Source organism: Diprion similis, chromosome 13 (assembly GCF_021155765.1).
Source record: "Diprion similis isolate iyDipSimi1 chromosome 13, iyDipSimi1.1, whole genome shotgun sequence".
In the NCBI taxonomy this organism is placed as follows: domain Eukaryota; kingdom Metazoa; phylum Arthropoda; class Insecta; order Hymenoptera; family Diprionidae; genus Diprion; species Diprion similis.
Genome location: NC_060117.1, coordinates 7,726,064 through 7,747,931, shown reverse-complemented (window position 1 = coordinate 7,747,931; position 21,868 = coordinate 7,726,064). Strand labels below are relative to the sequence as shown.

At 35.0% G+C, this 21,868-nt stretch overlaps 2 protein-coding genes across 5 annotated transcripts in view; both read left to right on the top strand.

The window, feature by feature from the left end:
* Positions 1 to 6,283, top strand: part of LOC124414130 (ecotropic viral integration site 5 ortholog) — a 43,804-nt gene extending 37,521 nt beyond the window's left edge. For 2 of the 4 annotated variants that reach the window (XR_006929925.1, XR_006929924.1), the window contains exons 9-10: positions 2,632 to 2,964; positions 6,184 to 6,283. Coding sequence is in view for 2 of the 4 variants with exons in the window: in XM_046895057.1 (XP_046751013.1) it covers positions 2,632 to 2,793 (162 nt within the window). In the remaining 2 variants the exon portion in view is untranslated. Of the gene's footprint in view, positions 1 to 542; positions 593 to 2,631; positions 5,052 to 6,183 lie in introns of those variants that run through there. The other 2 variants (XM_046895058.1, XM_046895057.1) reach the window with 2 other exon arrangements.
* A 36-nt stretch (positions 6,284 to 6,319) lies between these two features.
* LOC124414133 (failed axon connections) overlaps positions 6,320 to 21,868 on the top strand; it is a 31,805-nt gene continuing 16,256 nt past the window's right edge. Inside the window, exon 1 of the mRNA XM_046895077.1 lies at positions 6,320 to 6,794. Within this exon, the coding sequence (XP_046751033.1) occupies positions 6,450 to 6,794 (345 nt within the window). The 5' untranslated portion in view covers positions 6,320 to 6,449. The remainder of the gene's footprint in view (positions 6,795 to 21,868) is intronic.

Genomic DNA, 21,868 nt, shown 5'->3' with positions numbered 1-21,868 from the left:
ACGCGTAAATCGCAAGCGAGGGAAATTCGTTCATAATTCAGGCTGCAATAAAGTCACCAAATCGAACAGGATCAATCCGATATTGAAATTTATTTTAAATTCTTGAGCGCCGTCTTGGTCAAAACCAATGAATCTTCGTTTGAATATTCTTCAAATCTTCTACTCGAAGAATATTTGCACGTACAAATTTTTTTTCCATAATGGAAAATACCTCGATTTATCATTCAACCGTAAGAGCATTGAAATATGTGTTACATCCCCATTGAATGGAATTGAAATAAATTGTATATCGTGTCTGTCGATAACTAGATTTAAAATCATTTTTTTTTACTTTGAATGCAACATATTGCAATAGTTTGTTTCAAAATCATTTGATAGAACGATTAGAGAAACTAATATCCCAATTCAAACTACAATTGAAACGCAGCTGTAAATATACACGACGAAAAGAAAATTTTCCAAGAAAATAGAGCTACCGAGCAAACGAGGCAGTCGTTAACTATTACTAACCCACTATTGGTATGTTGTCTCTGTCTCCTTAGTTTCCTACGCCAATCACCAGCCCGGAGACAGAGCCCTGGCGCTGGCTCGAGTAAGTCCTATCTATCTGTCTGTAACGCTCTCTTTTGTTGATTGTGCCTTTTGTAGTTAAAAAATTGGATCTGCGCATATGAAAAAAGGAAAAAAAAAATCAAAAACTTTCTAATATTTTCGCCTTGTTAAAGTAGATTACGATCCACAAGTGAAGAAGAATTGTCTTTTCTTTACTTTCTTTCCAATTTTCTATATTTAATTTTACCCAAGATATACTTTCAGTATTCATTTTGCATACTAATTTTATTTTTATCTTATTTTTTTTTTCGTTATCTGCATACTGCCGGGAGCAATAAATTGTAGTGTATGTATGGCACAGATTTAACACCAATTGTGTGTGGGACCAAATTCACAGGATGTTCTTAATCAAGTGTAATATGGAATGCGACATAGGTTCGTTGGTCGAATACGTATTATTTCCATTATGGCAATGTTTCAGATTGTTGGATCTCTTGTGTGATGAATTTACATCGTTGTATGCATATGCTCTTCGTCCTTTAACTCAATATCATCCGATCTCGACCACCTATTTTTACTAACGGATTCCAATCACACTTATTATTCGATTCTTTGCTATATTTTTACTGACGATCGACCCTCCTACGCAAATTAGTAACTAACATATCATTCGACTAAAAGTAATACTAAAATACAAACTCGTTGACTCTGATATATAAAAAATATCAACTAGATTAATAGCTAGAAGTTGGTTGAATGTAAATAAACGTTGAGAGTACAGAACTCTTTAATATCCATTTGTTAAAGAATCTTTTTTTGTATGCATGCTTCAGATTTTTTATCGAATACAATTTTCCTGCATGCATCCGTCTCTGCGCTTCTAGAGTTACAATATATGTGTTACACTCTCTTTTCATTGTGAACGTCTATAATACTTAAGGTCAATAAAAAAATGCTACAATTTTAATCGGTTGTACCATTTATGTATGAAAAGAGATACTTTAGAATAACTAAATGTCCGTTACGTCGATGTGAAGCGTCGTTTATCAGTTTTGTGTTTATTTTTTTTTTCTCATTTTTTTTTTTTTTTTGTACATAAAATATCTCTTATTGCATAAGTATGCCAAACTACTGTGTGTATATATATATATATATATATATATGCATAAATATTCAAATTACATAGAGCTTATTTGTATTAAATATGCACTTTTTAGCAGTTATTTGTGTGTAATTTTTGTTCTCAGTAAGAATAAGAATTTGGCACTGCAGATTTGAAAAATGTAGAGAATTCACTATCAGTTCGGTCACTTTTTTTTCAAATTCTCTCAGACGTCGCTCATAATTGGCTACATTTTGATAACCATTTGAAAAAATAATCTTTGCAATAAGAATAAAAATGCGAAATGTATTGCATTAAAGTGTTTGCTAAAATAACAAATAAAAATTTCACATTTACTACGTTCTACGGATTGAAAAGTAAAATAAAATACATAAAAAAATTCATTTAGGAATCTAAAAAAAAATACAGAAACTACCTGCATGCGGTACTAAAATTTAGCCAATTATGAGCGACGTTTAAAAGAATCTGGAAAATAGTGGGAATGACTCGCAAGATTACTTATAGGTCTAAATTAACTCACCGATTATCTTCTAAAATATTTTATCAGTGTTGAAAATAAAGTAAATAATCAAGCGAGAAATTCCGAGCGACGAATTTCAACCGTTACTTTTTCATAATTCATCGAGTAATCTTTATGCTCGGTGAATTTCATATTGTATAAATGACCTTACAAAAACAAAAAAAAAAAAGATAAAGATCACTTTATTCAGCTTGATCGTTATCGCATTAAAAACTTAATCCTGCTACCGCTACCATTCAGAAAATTTCTCTCCTTTATAATATCTGTGAACGAAACTATTGACTGAACTATTTATGCGTTTTATAGGCTCATTTTATTTTACATGAATGACTGAAATCGTCAAATCGATTTTCAAATACTACTACATGGTTACAAATAGGAAAAAATCGTGCTATTGAATAATTTTATAATAAGTAATATATGCACGCTTGTTTAGGTCATGAGGCTAGAGAGCTGGAAGCAAAGATGGACCGGCAAAGATGGTCCAGCGATACGAAGTATAAGTGTGGACACCGAGAGCGAGTTAGATGAACGGGATCTCAGGATCTGTCTTCAAGATCCAGTCAATGCGTCAACGCCCAGCCCTCCCGACATGTAGATTCTATCCATACAAAAGTGTTGCGATAAAATTCACTACTCAGGCAGCTAAATAACGAATAACGATACTCCATTTTTGGCTCTGAAGCCTTTCGAAAGTCAATGCACAATGCTCAACTTGAAAAAATGGAGGGAAAAATAATTTGATATTACAATTATTATACATATATATGTATATGTACTTCATCGGTGTCTCATAGACGCGAAAGTAGTTCTATTAACAAATTAATATAACACTCACTGTAATAGTAGTACATAAAAAAATACAGTCCCATGCGATAGCTCATACTGAAATTCATGAATCGAAAAAGTTCAATCTTCTCAACTCCTTCGACTCAGTACAGACGCCATTCTTCGGTTATTCAAATTTCGGACCAATAGACGAACTTACATTATCGATCGTTTAGAATAGTATTTTTCCCTAGAGAAAAGGCCAACTCGTAGGTGTTTTTGGTAAATAGGTAGTATCTATACAGTATATACTGCAGTAAATAATGTACAAAAAAAAAAAAACAAAAAAAAAACACAACAACATATGATTACTGTTCTTAGTTCGATGATCGTTGATAACGCTTGAGAAATTTGTGAGGCTGGTCGTATTAGAATATATTTCTGACACTTTGATACGTGCCTCTATATTTATATTCCTGTCTTACGGTCAATACTGATTTGCGACTCGAGTTGTCCTTGCTCAAATTTATTAATTTTCTTAAATAATTATTTCCTAGCTTGCAATTAACAGTATCAATTTTCGACACTGTTCACCACATATATAGGTATCTGTACCACTTGATGTTCTATTTGTAATATCCAGTGACTGTGTACTTAAAATCGTTCTATTACCGAAGAGAAAAAATCATAATCAGTGATTTAGCTAGTTGGCCAAACAGATTTTTTTTTCCTTACACAACTACAATGCATGTTTCAGTCGACTAATAATCGCTTATATAAACTTTTGGATCATGGTAACAGCTTAGATTTGTAATGTGAAAAAAATTAGAAAAACCCTGAAATACCGATTACGTTGAGGTTGACCCTACACTTAATGTACTTTCCTTATGTCAACAAGTAAATTTCTATGATCCATGAAATTTATTTGAGAAAGTTGAAACGGATTAATGATCCTGTACATTTGCTGGTTAGAGGTGGCCAATGTTTTTCAATGTTTTGATGAAAACATTTAAATTTTTATTGATATTCCAATATTTTTCAGTATTAAAAATATTTAGAAAAAATAAAATTGCATTTTAAATTGCAAATTATAATATTAAATATCGATCTGTATGTATAACACGCAATACAGTATCTCACTGCGGAATAGCGAGGAACTTATGTTTGACAGTATAATTTTGATTCCTAAGATGTTACTTATTCTTAATTTTAATTAGATCCAAGTGAATTCCGATTTCACTTTGCAATTATGTCCAAATTGTTGAGTGAAATTTTAGGTGAAATTTGGGTCGCAGTTTTATATCATATTTTAGGAAGAAAAAAAAAAATGACCCTATTGTTATAGATAAAAACAACTAGATGAGAAATGTCTTTAGATAAATCTTTATGTATCAGCAAATTTATATAATGTTTTACATATTGGTGTGGCATGTGTAGAATCATGAATAATCGGTAGAAGGAAAAAAAAAAATCAAAGAACTTTCCAGACTTGGATGTGTTTTTTTTTTTTCTTTTGTTTCTAATGAGAATGTAACCTACTCAACGTAGTGTGTCTGTGTATCAAAGCTGCGGACAGTTTTGAATTTTCATATAGATTTTACTGTTGCAATAATAGAATGCAGTACCGGCGTATAAGCTATAATTGCAATTCGGCATATCTTAGCTTATCTTTTTTAGTTTCTTTTATTCAATTGAAACAATTTTTATTGTACCAATATGTTCTCCAGTGGACGTTCTAATCGATCGACACTAATTATCTGTAATAATGTATTGTACATAAAGTGAAATTTGTCGATAATTTTCACATCCCATAACGTACGATTGTAATCATATGTGATCACTGATACTGTCAAATTAACATATGGAACTCGACACTGATTATCAGCACGTAATCTCACCTTGATGAAGCTATATCGGATCTTCAGGAAAATTCACAATTGAACTGCAAATTTCATCTACAACTCGTCAGATTACGTACTGTTAATCAGCGTAGTGTTTTATCCATACAAACATCGAATTTCAATACTATATATTTAAAATTCTTTGAAATATACTAAAAGTCTGGCATATTTTCCTGCCTGCCTGTTTGCGAAAAAACAAAAATAAAGAAAGAAAAAAAAAAAAATATTGCTAAATCGGGTAAATAAACATAGCTCAGACCATGGTGATCCACATTTTATACAGCAAATAGACAACGGATTATGTAATCTTATTTATACAATTTTTTTTTTGTTATGCTACAATATTACGTGTATAATGGTTAATAAATCTTGCAGCATATTCGTCACAGAGTTTAGTTCATTTACTATTAAGCGATAAATATGCTTGGTAAATGTCTATTTTCATTCATCCTGTAATTGTGTTATCAGCAATACGTCGGCCGCCTCAGCGTCCTATGAGAAACAAAGTAAAATTCCATAACGCAAATGCAGAAATAAATCAGGATCACAATCCAGCGCATTTACTGGACAGACAAAGTCGGATTGTCATTGAATTAATCGTACATTCCATTAGAATTAATTCCAGCATGAGTGAATTGAATTTTAAGACGAAGCGAGGGAGGGGCTCGCTCGGAGGGGGGAGAAGCCAAATACGATACGTATTGTAGAACGTATGCATCTACGTAGATGCAATACGCAGACGATACGTGTTCAATATTGCAAAACTTGGCCGCTCTTTCGCTATTGTATACCTATACGTACATACATGCATGTATGTACGTTGTATACATACAAAAGTACATCTGAAATAGTAAATAATCATGGAAAAAGGGGTTCATCGTCATTGTTGTCCGCGCGAGAGCGCGTTGCTACAGGGTGCGACGTTGCCGTTACACACAGCTATTTCCCGACTTTTAGGCCCGATGCCGATCGTGTGCCGCCGCCGCGAAGAAGGGACAGCAGGGTGAGGCCTTATAGAGCATATACAGTATTTTACCGAGGGGAGGGATGGGGGTGGAAGGCCAATTAAATATGGCGTCGATGGTGGGGTGTGGCGCGAAAAGCGCATGCGCGGAGCGTCGCGAGTTGAGCGTTGAGTGTGAGGCGAGAGTAGCAGCAGCAGCAGCAGCAGCATCGGCAGCCTGGGTGAATCAGATATTCAGACGACCCTGTGCAAGAAACCGGCCGGCAGAGACTCAGCAAACGACCGGCGTAGTAGTACAAGTCTTGAGCTCGAGTTGTGCGGAGGAGAGAAAGTATATAGAGGTAGAGAGGATAAGATATATATATAAAGAGAAGTCAGGCGAGCAGCGGTTCTTTCAAGCTCACCGAAAGCACTGCAATTGTGAGAAAAACAAAATCGTAAATAAATAAATAAATAAATAAATAAATATTTCGGAAAAAATAAATAATCTGTTATAGAGGTTTTTATAAGGAAAAGAATCGAAATCGAATAGCAAAGTTTCTTGTAAATCGAGTTGTTGGTTTTTCATTTCTCCGTATATAAAACGGTTTCTTCGATATTCCCCCGAGTAAAGTAACGCAAATGACAATGGCAACCGAGACAGAGAACAACGCGCCCGCGGGGGAGACAAAAGACATCAAAGATGTTAAAGACATGAAGGAGGCTCTGAAGGACGAGACCTCCGACAATAAACAGCAGCAGGAAGACACCAAGGATGATGCACCGGCCAAGGAAGAGAAGAAGGACGAAGCTAACGCCGAGACGCCGGCTCCAGCACCGGCTAAAGCCGTCACCGTCCACAAGCCGAACTTCGAAAAGGACATCATTTATCTTTACCAGTTTCCGCGAACTCCGTTGCTGCCCTCCCTCTCACCCTATTGTCTCAAGGTTGAGACCTGGCTACGAATCAACGGTATCAAGTACGAGGTAAGTCACGTCGTCATTCTTTTGTTCTTCGCCTCTCATCTCTCTTCTCCACTCGCCATTATCATCAACGATGTCATTTACATTCCCTGATTTATGAACCTTAGCCACGGACTGATACTTATTGTTCCGAATCTTTCTTCCACGATCGTTTTTTGTTTTCTTCCGCTACCGCTTTATACATTTTCCAGTTTTCCCCGTGTATCACACACGTAAATATAGATGCCGGGGCGTTGGGTCTATGCCCCCCCCCCCTCTCTCTTCAACCCCCACACGATGCCCCCCCCCCCCCCCCCCCCCCCACACCCATTGGGTTGCACTCTGAGCCTGGGAGTCGGGAACAGCTAGGGCTGACTATACAAAGTCGAAAGATCGATGGGATATGTGTTATTTGTAATGCGTTTCGTAGGAGAGACAAAAATATTGACCACAACAGGGTTTGTCATACGTATAAATGTTGCTTTCTCGTCATAATTGGACGATCGATGATGCGTACCTACTATGTTGATTGAATAATATGAAATTATGAAAACATTTTTTATGTGTATAACTTGTATTGGCACGAGTCTATTATTGAACGCCTTAAGATATCGGGGTTCAAGGATTGTTCGTATACGTATATAATCACGTATCTCCTCTCGGATGTATTGTTGTACGCGTGTATACCTGCTGCGTATCTTCTTAGCGGGGCGGGAAATAACAAGATCGAAGGAAATAGATTTTATTATTTATGCAGTGTGTTGAGAAACGGTGTAAAGTACAAATCGACTCGTCAATGATTCCGTGTAGTCGATTTTATTGGTTTGTATCGTTCCATCGATCTTGTACGATCGGTTTAATTTCATCTGACAACTTTGAACATTGAATTATACACGCGACAATTTCGAAGCCCTATTTAATTTCACGTAACAACGGCGATGAATTGTCGGTAAAACAGTCACCTGCAGTGAATGCAATATTAGGATTAGCAATTTATCAATAATGTTTAACTGCCGGTAAATTCATTCTTTCACGCAGGAAATCGTTCGCGGATATACATGCGACGTTACGCGTAGCCCAAATTCCGTTTCGCTTCGTCAGTTCGCCGGAAAACAAAACACGACCAAACGCTAGTATTTGAAAGTTAGAGATATTGACAAGAGTTTAGTCGCCGTAATATGAACTACGAATATGTTTTACTTGAATTTCAGTCAATCCTGAAGTTGCGAAGCGTCGATTTTTCCGTGAAAATGCATTGTTACAAACTTTAACCCCGTTCCTATAGAAACCTGAAGTTAGTAACGTTAGCGTAACGAAACGTCACGGAAAAAATCGTTATTGTATAATTTTCGAACGATTTTCAAAGAGTTGATTTTTCAAAACACGAATATGCAGTTTTCTTTGTTATTATTTACTACCTGAATTTCAAACAATCCTAAAGGTCCAATTAACGATTTTTTCTGAAGACCCGTCGTTAAAGTAACGTTTATAACACCTCAATCTCAAATTTTATAAAGGATTCTCACCCGTCGAAAATTATTTAGAGTTTTCAGTCAATCGATTCAAAGTCTACGGTTGATTGAGCCAATTCATACGACGTCTCGGCTTTATTTATTTTACTTTCTGATTAATAATGCAACGGAGAAAGTTTCCATCTTCTATAAGAATAAGCTTGAAACCACAGGAGTCAGTGCTTTTCTTTGTTGCCGAAAATAGAATGGATATCTGTATTCCCTATGTCAAATCTGTCACGTCGCTGCAGTTAGATCTGAATCACTAGGAATGTATTTCATTATTAAAACAAACTCAATAATTGTCACGAGTCCTAAAGAAGTACAAATATTTCTCTCAGATTATATGCGGCGACTAACGGTATTGTAATTGTGAAGATAGCGGAAGAGTAGTTATTTCGGGACTTCCGGTCATTCTAGTCCAAACAAGTTCTTTTTTTCATTAAATTTTCATCGAATTCCACAGCAAGCGCCATTTCGTTAATTTTATATTGTCGAATATCAGAAGGAAAGTTTGTTTTATTACTCTTGTTCGAGCGTAATCCGAAAACTCGTTTCGTGGCGATCATTCGCTTCTTGTTCGCTCTTCCTGAGGTTGAAATTCTTTACGTTAATGTAACAATGCGTTAAAAAAAAAAAAAAAAACTCGTGTTTTACAGCCACAGATTTTTCTATTTCAAAACTATCAAAATACTATAACTCGATAACCATACAGCAAAAATATCTGTCTCGTTTTTATAATTTTACAAGCACGTACCTACGTTATCTTAATAAAAAGGCTGTTCTTGATTGAAACGAAAAGCCGGTAATTTTAACAATCAGAAATTAGTACCAACATCTGGGGGAAAAAAAAACGAAAAAAAAAACAAAAAAACTTGGATATTGTCTCAAATAATACAATACATCTTGTAAGCGTCGAGAAGAAAGGTATTATGGTTTTTAAACCTCGACTATCACAGCCTATTTAAAGGCTCCGAAAGTGCAGGCTTTCAGGCGTTCTTGTGGGGAGCAGTGGATTCGTGATCCGATCGTTGGTCCCCCTGGTGGGGGAAACTCGAGAGAATGCCTGGCTGCCTGCATGGTCGCGCCTTCTGGGGCTGCTGAACCCGGTTCGACTTGACTCGATCGCGGTGCTCACGTCTTCCGTCTATGGGAGCTGGAAGGGCGTCCGAACTGCAACGTTTCGGAGCGAGGGAGTGCCGAGGGGGCGATAGCGATGCAGCTGCAGGCACGCATCCTGACCTTCGTTGGTCTTCGACTTTTACCGTCCGCAGCAGCAGCAGCAGCAGCATCATCAGCATCATTTTCTTGACTCGGTTCTTCCCGCTTCTTTCCCTTCTTTCGTTCGTCGCTACTGCACTTTGTTTATTCGGTCCCTTCTCACCCTTAGCAGGGGTTCCTGGGTAATCTCTGGTAATGTGATTGTAACGATTTACAGTGAGGAAGGGCGGGGTTGAAGTTCCGAAAGCGTTTAATTCCGAGTTGTTTGTTGAATTTAAGATGGAATAAAATTCGGAATAAAACCGACGAATCTAATGTGTTTAGATGATTCATTTTCGATGCGAACATTTACAGCTTGTATGACTTGTATTGTTAAAGTTCTACTAGAACAAACTTATAAACTATACATCGTACAGTGTCTCAGAATCCGGAGAATCACCTGAAACGATCGAATTTGCATTATTCGTGTAATTGTATTTTGTTTTATTTTTTGAACCATTATACTTCAAAATCATTCGTAATTCGTAAAATAGTGATTTTTATTAGTTTCGATAGGTTTCACAGCTTCACACAATCGGTTCGGATTTAGTTCAAGCAATAATCCCAACTCAACCGTTAGAAACATTTCTTTTGTAATCGACAAAAGCTTGTATAATGGCTTGACCGATTTTTATAAACTTTAAGGATCATATCGTTCGTAAATGAATTTCTCATTCGTTGAAGAAACCGCGAAAGTCAGATTTTCCGTGATAGAACTTTTTATTTAACCAAAAAAAAAAACATAAATACCGAACGAATGCTGAACAAAGTAAAATATTTCCTTCTACAATAAATCAAACTTTGAATAAAGTACTCGCTATAAGTTTATCAAAACTGATAATAGAATCAAACTGAAACATGAACAGAAAAATGTGGAACACAGTTTAATTCATCGCACAGTTTTTCGCTAGCCTCTGACGCACCTGATTTATTTTAGGAAATCAGGACCCTCGTTTTCGGTGCGGTTTTATCACTGAATGTGACAAAGCGCGCGCGTTTTTCTCTCAGGCTGTTTCAGCTGTTCAGCTAAAAAAGGCTTATCGCCCAAGTCTCCCCGGAGAATCTTCTGGATTTCCAACGTCTAATCGATTCCCAACGGAGGCTCTTGTCCCTTCAGACGAAGATTTACTGGACGAAGAATTAGACCTGCTCTCGGGTTTATCCTATACTTCGGAATAAGTCGAATCGTTGGACCGGGAATTTAAAAGGAGTCATGAAAAACCTGGAATTGTCTTGGAATTTTCAATTTGCTCATAAAAAAAATTGAAAATATCAGTTTTTTATTATGGAAATTATAGAAATGATTTTCTTCAATTCGAATTCAATTTGAAACGAATATGAAGTTGATGAGCTCAACGATTTCGGTTTTAGTAACTTACTAGAACTGAGCTCTCCTCTCTTTCTTCGTTTTCTGCAGTTTATTACTGATGTTGTTAAAATTTTAGTGACCGTCCCTTGTATATGAATTTTATATCACGTATGCAGTAGGAATGCATGTTCATCTCTTACCCTCTTTCTCGATTCTGCTTATCTAATCGATGACTAACCGTTCGACGTTCTATATTTAAATCGTCATCTCTCACTAAAGGCGAATCATCCTGCCGCTGTTCGTTAGTCATTTGAGATTTTATAACCGAAGCGGATAGTGATAAGGACAATTATGATTAACGTACCGCGTTTATAAATCTCGTGCAGAAATATGGAGGACCTATACGTCACAGCTTTTCATTCTCCTCATTTTTTAATCGCGAGTCCTTCGCAGCAGGCTTTGCGAGCCCCTGTAATGAGGGTGAAGTTAGTACCGTTACTATAACGATGCATGTTCAGGAAAATCGATACTTTGCAACCTTAGGTTTGTCTGAAATTCAGCTGGTAAATCGTGACCAAGAAAACATGTTCATATTTTGAAAAGCCAACTCCTTGGAAGTCGTTCTGAAATTTTACAACGACTTATTCCATGTGCTACAAATGAGTCAAATAGCTTTTTTTCTTGTTTGCCTTTTTATTTATATAATGTTGTTTTATCGTATCGTAGAGAAAAAAGAAAATTACTCCAAATTCAATGAATCATTAAACGTGTTTCGAGAGTCAAGAATGAATGTTTCAACTCTGAATGTACTACCGTTAGCTGTGGGCTCCTAGGGACATTTTTCGACCGTCTCGATTGGTATTGGGTCGACTGCTAAATCAGGTGATAACTGTCGGCCAATAAAATTCGAAGGACTTGACGCATGCGCATAAGGTGCGCACTTTTCTCATCGATATACACGGTATATAAATTATTTTTACTCACGATTGTACACGTTTCATAGTTTCTGGATATGATTCTTACGTACAAGCAAGCAGATTTTAATCGTCTACAAGTTTTATGATGATTAATATAAACGGAGATTATTATTATTCTTATTATTATTTATTTTTTTTTGTTCCAAGTAATCGGTGCATGTTGGTGCTGTTGAACCGAGCAATTGCGAATGATCTCGATTCGCTTCAATTGACTAACGTTTACTAAGTACGCAGGTTATTTGTACCTCGTCATACCGGAAGTCTCGATTCGTCGTTATCTACTGTGTCGAAAGCCCGGCGTCCGCTTCGCGAGCTATTGCACCGTAGCGGCGGCGCACATATTCGATGATCATGATCGACGTCGTAACAAATCATTGCTTGCTTTATTGCACCTACGTGTCCCAATTCTCTGTAATGTACATCTATAATAATATCGCGGTAATAATAGAAAAGTGAAATCACCTCTTACGGCAAATGTACGCCTCTCTGCTCTTGCTCTCGTAATATCGAATCGTCGTAGTTTCTCGCCTCCTCCTCCCCCAACTCGATTTATTGCCCCTAAGCGTCCATTTTCTATACTATATGTATGTGTATGTACCTAATAAGCGACACCGCACGGCTATTCGATCAATCCCAATCCTAGTATCGGAAGTATCGCGATAAAACTGGGTTAAATCTCGCGCCCAACGACAAGGGAGGAATTTTTTTCCACTTCACATTACATTTCTAACCTAAATTTCTGAAGAACGATGCAACAGGATATTTTTAATAATTTATAAGTTGAACTTTGTCTCATTTATTCGTATATTTATATTATTATTGGAAAATTTTCTCATGATGTCAGAGCCTGGTTAACGGCGCCATTTCATCACAACATAACCTAAGTTTTTAATTTTAATGAAAGCAAATCGTAATTCTTGACTCATGTGACGCATTGCAAAGTGACAAACTCAATCACACGCAAACTAGTTTCGTAGGATGAATAAATAAGTTTTGTAGCTCTACCCAAAAAATCTATCATTTGTTATAATTTCTTTTTACTTAGGTTGAACGCAATATACATATATTCTTAAAAATATTTCACACATAATAATTACTGTGAGAAGTAAAATTTTTTTTATCAATTATGGGTAATCAAATTGCTTGGAATTCAATAGAAAAGTGACTCGGTCGGTAAAGCAGGACTCTGTAACGTGCGGCCTTCGCGTCAAATGCGCCCTCGATGATTTCGTTCGCGGATAAGATTGCAAATCAGTATTCATTTAAATGGCGTTGTAACACGCGGCTTAAACTGGCCGTAGCTCATTGTCAGAAGACAGCTTGCAGCGCACGCGGAGGGAGGGAAACTTTTTGCCGACCGAGGAATGCGACGCGGACCGTGACTGAGGTCGCGGGATGGAAAAGACGGGGGCTTAATACGGGCACATGGGTGCGTTCCACCAGTTCTACCTATACAATCGTCTATATATATATATATATGGGGCATTCCATGCCAATTCAATTTACTGCGAAACTTGAAATTTTTGATCTGGATGGAACTTGGCTATGTTTTTGCATTTTTTTTGCCCAACCCTTCATGAGATATGAATTTTCAAAAATTTTAATAGTTTTTTTTTTTCTCAACAATTTATCAATTTTTTTGGCAAAATTTTTTTCTCTTGTCGATAATGGAGTTTACATTATTGCGAAAAATGTGTCAAATTTAAACAGTTATTATACATATTTATAAGTGAAAAATATTCTCGATGTCACAATATGAGTTCGTCACTTTGTAATTCGATTAATGAGTTTCTTTTCCGCCTCCATTTTTACAAATACTAGTTTTCATTTTTACGTAATGAATTTTATTCCAATTTTCGTCATTTTCCGGAAAAACGTATCTTAAACCCCATTTTCGACCAGGGCTAAAAAATTTTGCTGTATTTAATCACAAATTTTTTCTCGGTTTTGAAAAATTATATCTCAGATATGGGTGGTTGGAAAAAATTGTAAAAAAAATTTTGGCAACATTTTTCCACCACGCTTACTTCCATGCGAAGAAAAGAAACTGGAGCACATTCAAAATCACAATCTTCGATCTTGATCAGTCCTTCGTGGAATGCCCTATACATACGCTCCTATTCTGCTCGTACTGCAGCCGGGCAGGCAATGGTGGCCACCTTCGTTGGCATGTATTGACAAGCGGTCAATACCTGCGTCAACGGCGTTACTTGGGGAAGAAGGAAGAAGAAGAAGAAGAGAAGGAGGAACTCCACGAGCGTTTGAGCGTGTCGCTTCGCCTCGTCGTGCGTGAAAATCTGGTCTCATTTTCTTTTTTTTGACCTATTTATCATGTACCCGATGCCACACGTATATCTCCGGCGAAATTTTACGCATCAGGTGTATTTAACCCTTTGAGTCATGGTAACGAGTATTCTTACCGCTTATATAATTTAATATGAATTTTTTAAAAATATTTAAAGAACTTTGCGATGTATATCTATGCGGTTTTTTTTTAGCGATTTCTATAACAGGTTTTTTTTAACATATCTCCAAAATTAAAGAATAATTATTCCGGTATATTGTGTATTAATATTTTTTGAAATTGAAAAAATTTTGGAAGTATTGGAGGAATTTATGATTGAGAAAATTACTTCTGTAAGTGTATGTACATATATATGCAGCATACATAAATTGTGTGTCTTTGGAGGCGCTGAATAATAATTAATCTGAATTCAGATTTTGGATATTCAGATTTGGATATTCACAAAAATTTTTTATTTTATCGAATCTGGACTAAAACTGTCTACAAGGATTTTTGAGGTCGGTGATTATGAATTTGGAATAAATTTAAAAAAAAATCAAGATGGCGGATCTAACGCGCGGAACGAAAATTTCAAATTTGATCGAATCCGGGAAAAAAAACTTTACGCTGGAGTTTTTTGGATCACCGATTGGATTCACCATACTGAGTTTTCAAAATCTGAAAAATTCACTCACGTAGTATTTCATTATCCCATTCAGACTTTTGAGTGGACGGAGTCGGTTGTTGATTAATTGTTTAATTAAAAATCGCCGGACAAGTTGAAAATCACACGCACGCCGGTAAAAATCTGATAAAATTCAGATTTTCGAATTCAGTTTTTCATGCGAGTAAAAATCTGAGAAGAATTCAGATTTTCATGCGGATAAAAATCTGAAAAAATTCAGATTTTCGAATTCAGTTTTTCATGCGAGTAAAAATCTGAGAAGAATTCAGATTTTCGAATTCAGATTTTCATGCGGATAAAAATCTGAAAAAAAAAATCAGATTTTCGAATTCAGATTTTCATGCGGGTAAAAATCTGAAAAAATTCAGATTTTACAATCTTCTCCGATTTTTACCCGCATGCGTGTGATTTTCAACTTAGCCGGCAATTGTTAATTAAACAATAAATAAACAATCGAGTCCGTCCACTCAAAAGTCTGAATGTGATAGTGATATACAAACGATTAAAAAACTACGCGAGTGACTTCTTCGATCACACTTTACAATGACGTGATTAGTTTTTGAACACTTTCTCAAAAAGGCTGACGGGTAAAAAAAAAAAAAAAAATTCGTCACTTTTCCTAAAACTCGGAATCGCCTCTTTTTTTTCAAAACGCTTTCTGTTCTCAACTTGCGATTCATGCAGTGTAGGTACAACGAATTTGGCGTCCTTAGTCGAGGGGCGCATAAACCTCAATTGCACTCGCGGGATTCACCATATATACTTAACTTCCGTTAGGACGTTCTCTCCGTGACGCTTTTAACTTTAATCTCGGCTGGTCCAAACAACACATATGAATATGTATGGGGCATTCCACGCCAATTCGACCTGAGTTTTTACCCTTGACCTCTCAGATTTGCCGCACGGTTTTTCGTACGATTTTTCTCATTTTTAAAAGTTACTTTGTTTGCTTTTTTTTTGTTAGACTGAATTTGAATTTTATACAATTTTTAGAAACCATTTTATCGACCGAACACGATTAAAAATTTGTAAAATTATTCCGTATCAGAAATCGAAATTTTCAAGCTTTTCAAATTTTTTATTTTGGTCGGTTGATAAAATTGTTTTTAAATGCTGTAGAAACATCAAATTGAATCTAACCATAACAAAAAACAAAATGAGAACAATTATAAAAAAAATTGCGCGCCAAATCTGAGAGATGAACGGTAAAACACAGGTCGAATTGGCGTGGAATGCCCCATACATATGTATATATGTGTGATACTTGCTCGGTTATTGTACAGGCCTCAAATGCGTAGCGAGGGGAGAATTTTATTTAACGTATGTAGCATCAGTTCACGATGGCTCGGATTTGATTCGTAGTCTACTGAATACAATTTTTCTATTTCCTCTTCTTTTCTGTTTTTTATTTTGCGCGTTTCTTTTTTTTCCAAAACAGATCACTTCAACGATTTGTTCGGTACGAACACCTGGACTTAAAATAAATGTACATATCTTATATTTTATTTACTTTGAATTTTTCCATTTATAGTCTCATCGAATGTATAAAATTATAATTAAAATCTGAATCGACACGTTTTAATATATAGCTAATTAGAAGGTTAAGTGAATCGGTTTGATTCATTCTTTGTACTCGGTACATAACTTAATCGCTACACGAGATAAATATTCATTTCCCATAACGTACGTTGATTTTTTATTTTTATCATCCGCATATCCCGGTTAATTGCGATTACTATTGTTCTTTGTACTTCGGAGATAAGATTTGCATGAATACTATTGAGTATTTGTCTACAATATATATGTATAATATATGATCGTGCTGTATATTTTTTTAAAATGAGAAAAATTGGTCCATTTTTTTTTCTTATTTTTTTTTTTTTTTTTTTTATAATCAACACTGATTCTAAATCTTCCTTGCATCACAAGTTTTCTTTCTTTTTTCTTTTTCTCTTTCAAAGATTCTTTAAAACCAATTAAAAAATGATGAAAAAAAAAAAAAATTCAATACACGTACTTACATCCAAAATTCAGCGGATTTTCAAAAACACGTGCATAGCTTACGAAAAAAAAAAAAAATATATCTGTATATATATATATCAATGAAATGGAAACTCGATAAATTTGTTGCAAACGATAAATTGGCAGAAAATTATACCTCAAGTATTTATTGAAGTATATTGTTTTGTGATTTTTTTTTTTTTTTTTTTACAATCGTTAAAAAATAAATGAAAAAACCAATTCAAAAAGTTTGAAGAAAAATATTTTTTTTTTTATCCAGTTTCTTGAGCTAAACAACTCGTAGTTCGTTTATTGTTTCTGTACGTTGTGTGACAATATCGAAAACCTTTTCGATTTTCAACTCGTGAATGGTATAGCCGTGGTGAAGCTGTCGGCTCTACTATATTCTATTCAAATCGCATCTGCTACACGTGACTCCCACCACCGGATATCGCGTCTTGATATCATATACCCACCACACCGTCTACGTACGAACGTGTCGACGTACATTGTGCATAGATATTGTCGATATAGAGACTTGAAATGGAAACTTCAACGCTTTGTGTTCAAACGATATACATATATATATAGTTATGCATGTTGCACCGATGTAATGCACTTTTAATGCAGTCAAAATAGGCCTGAGCGAATAATCGGCGTTTCGAAAAAACATCAAAATTTGAAGTTTTTCGTGTTTTCTTTTTTTTTTTGGTTTCTACGAAAACTGCTGATCTATAGATAAAAAATGACTTGGTTATTGTGCGTAGAATGGAAAATTTTTGCAACGAATTAACAAATTGAGAATAGATATGAAATTCTACTTATCGACGGAGTTTGAGAAATTTTTAGGTTTTTTTTCGTTATTTTAATTTTATTTTATTCTCATGGGATGTAAGCAGCTTACGTGGTAGAATCATTGATGCTTTGACGATGTATAATAACAATAATAATAATAATAATAATAATAATATGGTACGTGACGCAAAACTATATAAGGTAGGTGGATAATACGCTGCACGGGATGCATGAACTAATTTTAGCACGCACGCAGAAAAATAAATTAATAAGTACTTTAGCCATTTTAATATCCAGCCGCTTAATATTGGCAACAGACTGCAGCAGCTTTTGCGTCGCATATAAACTTTCACGTATATTCTCGTTCTGCGTCTCTTTCTGCGGAATTCGAATAACGAAGGATGTGAAAATTTGTAGGAAATCTAAAAGTAAATTTGAATCGAGTTGAAGTGATTTTTTTTTTAAAGATTTTCTGAAGTTTAGTAATAGATGTAATTTAAACAAGGCGAAATAATGTTTTGGAAACTTGAGATGTGAAGTTTTGATACGCTTCTTTGTTGAAATATTTTGTTAGGTTAATATTACTAACTTTAGTCTTGTAGATTCGTTCGATTTCATTCTATGATAGAGATCCACTTATTGAGATGACTATTCACTGGTATAGCTACTAATAATTATTATCAAAATTCTGGCTTTGTTAAATATTTAATTTTTCAAAACTCGTGGATGCTCAATCCGATCAACAAGTTAGCAAAATTTGGAAAAATAAGAGTATCTATTTTACAGTGATATTGTAGAAAATAAAAATAGTCTTTTAGTTGAAATAGAACGAATCTACTGGATGTTTAAAGATTTTTAAGCTATTCGAAACTAAGTATCGACATCTAGCCTTTCCTTCGTAAAATTCCAATATCGTACCAACTGAATAAATTGGATGGAAGTAAAAATATAGAAAAATCTAAAAATCGACGGGCTACAGTATTGAATTTTTAAAAAAGCGAAAATTTAATACATAGAATTTAAAAATGTTAGAAATCGAAGTATGGAGAAGAAAAAGATTAAAAAGACCAGAATGTAGAATGGCAAACTTTAGAATCGTCAGAATTCCTCTCGATAATACAGAATCCTATACAGATTCTCGATTTTGCTCTTCCATGTTTTGGCCTTTCTTTCATTTCGACTTTATATTTTTTCCATTTTCTATACTTGATTATCCACATTTTCAAATTCTATCAACAAAATTTTTGCCTCTATAAAAATTCGAGATGTTCTGGTCCTTCGATGAGTCAGCAATTCTAGTTTTTTCCTTCCACCCGAATAAATTCAGGGAAATTGGTCAAAAACTGACACTTTTCATCAATTTTTTTTTTTTTTTTTTTTTTTTTTTTGTTTACGAAATAGTCGGGTATTCAGTATTCATCAAATTCGTATTAGCTATGAATATCTATTTCGATAAATACAACAGAATACTGAATGACCGACTAATAAATCTTAAAAAAAAAAAAAATTGATGAAAAGTTTTAATTTTTGCCCATCAAATTTCCTGAACTTATTCATCTAAAACTATCGTATCAATTATAGTTAGAACTGGTATAAAGTGGTGCTAAAAAATTCGCCCACCTCTACCCGCATTTAAAAAATTATAAATGATTCCGTTTACCTTGTTCATGACTTGAACTATAAATCCACTACGATCTCGTAGTTCAATTGCACCGAATAATAATGAAGAAAAAGTGAAAATTTTTATCTTGACTTTGAAAATTCAAGGATATACTTACGTTATACTCAGGACAGAAAATTGCTAGAAATTTTTTTTCAACAATCCCATTGTGTAGCCTGTGAATGTTGATTTCCACTTTTAAAACCGCGTATTCGATCGACTTTTCGCTGTTCATGTAAAAACCACGTAGCCTGAGAACATGAACGTTTTATTATATGTCTGAACGTAAATGTTTTGTACATATGTATGTGTACATATATATATATATAGGTTGAGTCACGTCGGTGTATAATTATCGTTCGGATAACTGCATTCAAACTCTCTCTCTCTCTCTCTCTCTCTCTGCATTCTATACAAGAATGGAGTCTGACGATGAGATTGATCCGGCCCCGCTCATTGTCAGTTCAATCGCTGGGGTCAATGCTACACAGAATGGATGGAAGGAAGGCCGCCTCAGGGTGTGACTAGCTGCTTATCCCCTATGCAGACGGACCATCAGAGATCAATGATTGACGTGTATATACATATATGTATAAGTTGGCCGATCATTTATCGAAGAATGTCCCCAAAGGCATTGAAAATCCAAACCCGAGATACGCGGGGATGAAAGGATATTCGATTTCGACGATGTGATAAAGTTCGGGGATTTTTTCCGTTTTCTTATCGTAGTTATTGTTATTATTATTATTATTATTATTATTATTATTATTATTATTATTGTCATTAACGGAAAACATAATCTAATGGCGGAAATATATGTATTACGTGGATTCGAGATCACCCGTCAGCTCTTGTTCGGTGTTGTAAACGACTTGATGGAATTTCGTAACGATTTTTTTTTATCTTATTGTTAGATAATTAATCGACTTTCGATATTTCTACAGTTCAATGGTTTTGGGCATTTTTAATTTTAGACTGAATTTAGAAGGATTTGGGAAAATTGAGATTTACAAAAAACAAAATTGATTTTTACTGTATATTTATGTATACTGTATAGATATCAATACAGAGAGAGAGAGAGATGAAAAACGGAAAAATTCTCTGTGATGAAGATCTCGCTCGGAGATATGAGTATATTAGATTTTCTACAGTTCAAAAGCACCGCTTTTCTATTCACTCGAGTTGAATATATGTATATACCGCTTATGATTCACGTTGTTATGTCTGTCGGCGGCGATTCTAGCTTCGAAAGCATTCCTGCGTAATATAGATAATAATATCGTGTGACATAAAGGCGAGCAAGTTATTTTATAAATCTTACACTGCAGCATGCACAAATATGAATTAATTATTATAATATATATTATCTTTGAATCAGTGTCCTTTATCATCGTGTTTTAAATTTATTTTTCGTTTAGAAACCTCGAAATGTTGCAGAATTTATTTTTTTTAAAAAAGCTAGGAATCATGTATATATATATATATACATAGTCCTTTGCTGATGTTTGACCTCAAATAACTTTTGAAGGAGTAGATTTATCGTAAAATGACAAGAGACCTTTTTTGTAGAACGTCCAATTTCCTACAAAAACATGTTTATGAATTTTCTGTACGACGCTTCGTTATCTAGTTATAAAAATCGCAAGGAGCAAGAACCATTTTTGCCATGTTATTCTTATGGAAAGTAGAAAATCGCGATGAGGCACCTCTAAATATCAATATTAAAATCTGAAATTTTTATGGTATTTCTTTTTCGTCATCTTGAACAATATTTTCAGTATACCATTAAAAAAAAAAAAAAAGTCAATTTTTATGATACAGTCTAATATACATAGAATTTGCTATCAGTTGAGACACATTCGAACGCCTACACATTTTATGACTCATGAAGCTTCAAGCTCAAGTTAAGCCGAAGTTACTCTCCCTGCTGATAGGAAGAGAGGATTCAGGCTGCATACCGTCGCATTACCACCAATTTACTCTCTCATTGTATAGTTTAATTAATTAATCTTTCAATTGGGTCTGCACCTCCTTCTATTTCTCTTTCTCTTTCTCTTTCTCTTTCCCCTTATTAGAGACCTCTTGTCGTCTTACCGGGGATTAACGATTGTAACACTCTTGACTCCACGACGCTCCAGAAGATGTTTAAATTATCGTGGTAAGGAAAGGGGAAAAGAGAAGCGGATTTTACATTCCATTCTGGGAAGAAAAATTTGTCGTCGTTAGAATTACCAGGCGAAGCGTCGCGACGCGATGCGACGCTACGAGGGTCAATGGTCTCGCATATGTAGGCTTTCAGGCTGAAGAAAGAGCGCCGCCAAAGCGGCAGGAGGCGTTATGTGTGTATCTATATGTGGATTAGAAATTCTCATCCCCCAACGAAATTCACGCGACGCGACGGGATATATTTTGTTATGTATATATAGGAGATTTCCACATGCGAACTCAACCAACGAATGATCCTCACGATTTTTTTTTCTTTATTTTCTTCAAAAAATTTTCTGCATTTTTCCCAAGTCTTCAACAGTAGCCTGAATTTATTTGCATTTTTTATTCGACTGGTGAATTATTTTGAAAATTTCCTTTTAAAAATCACTTTTAAGTATATATTAATAA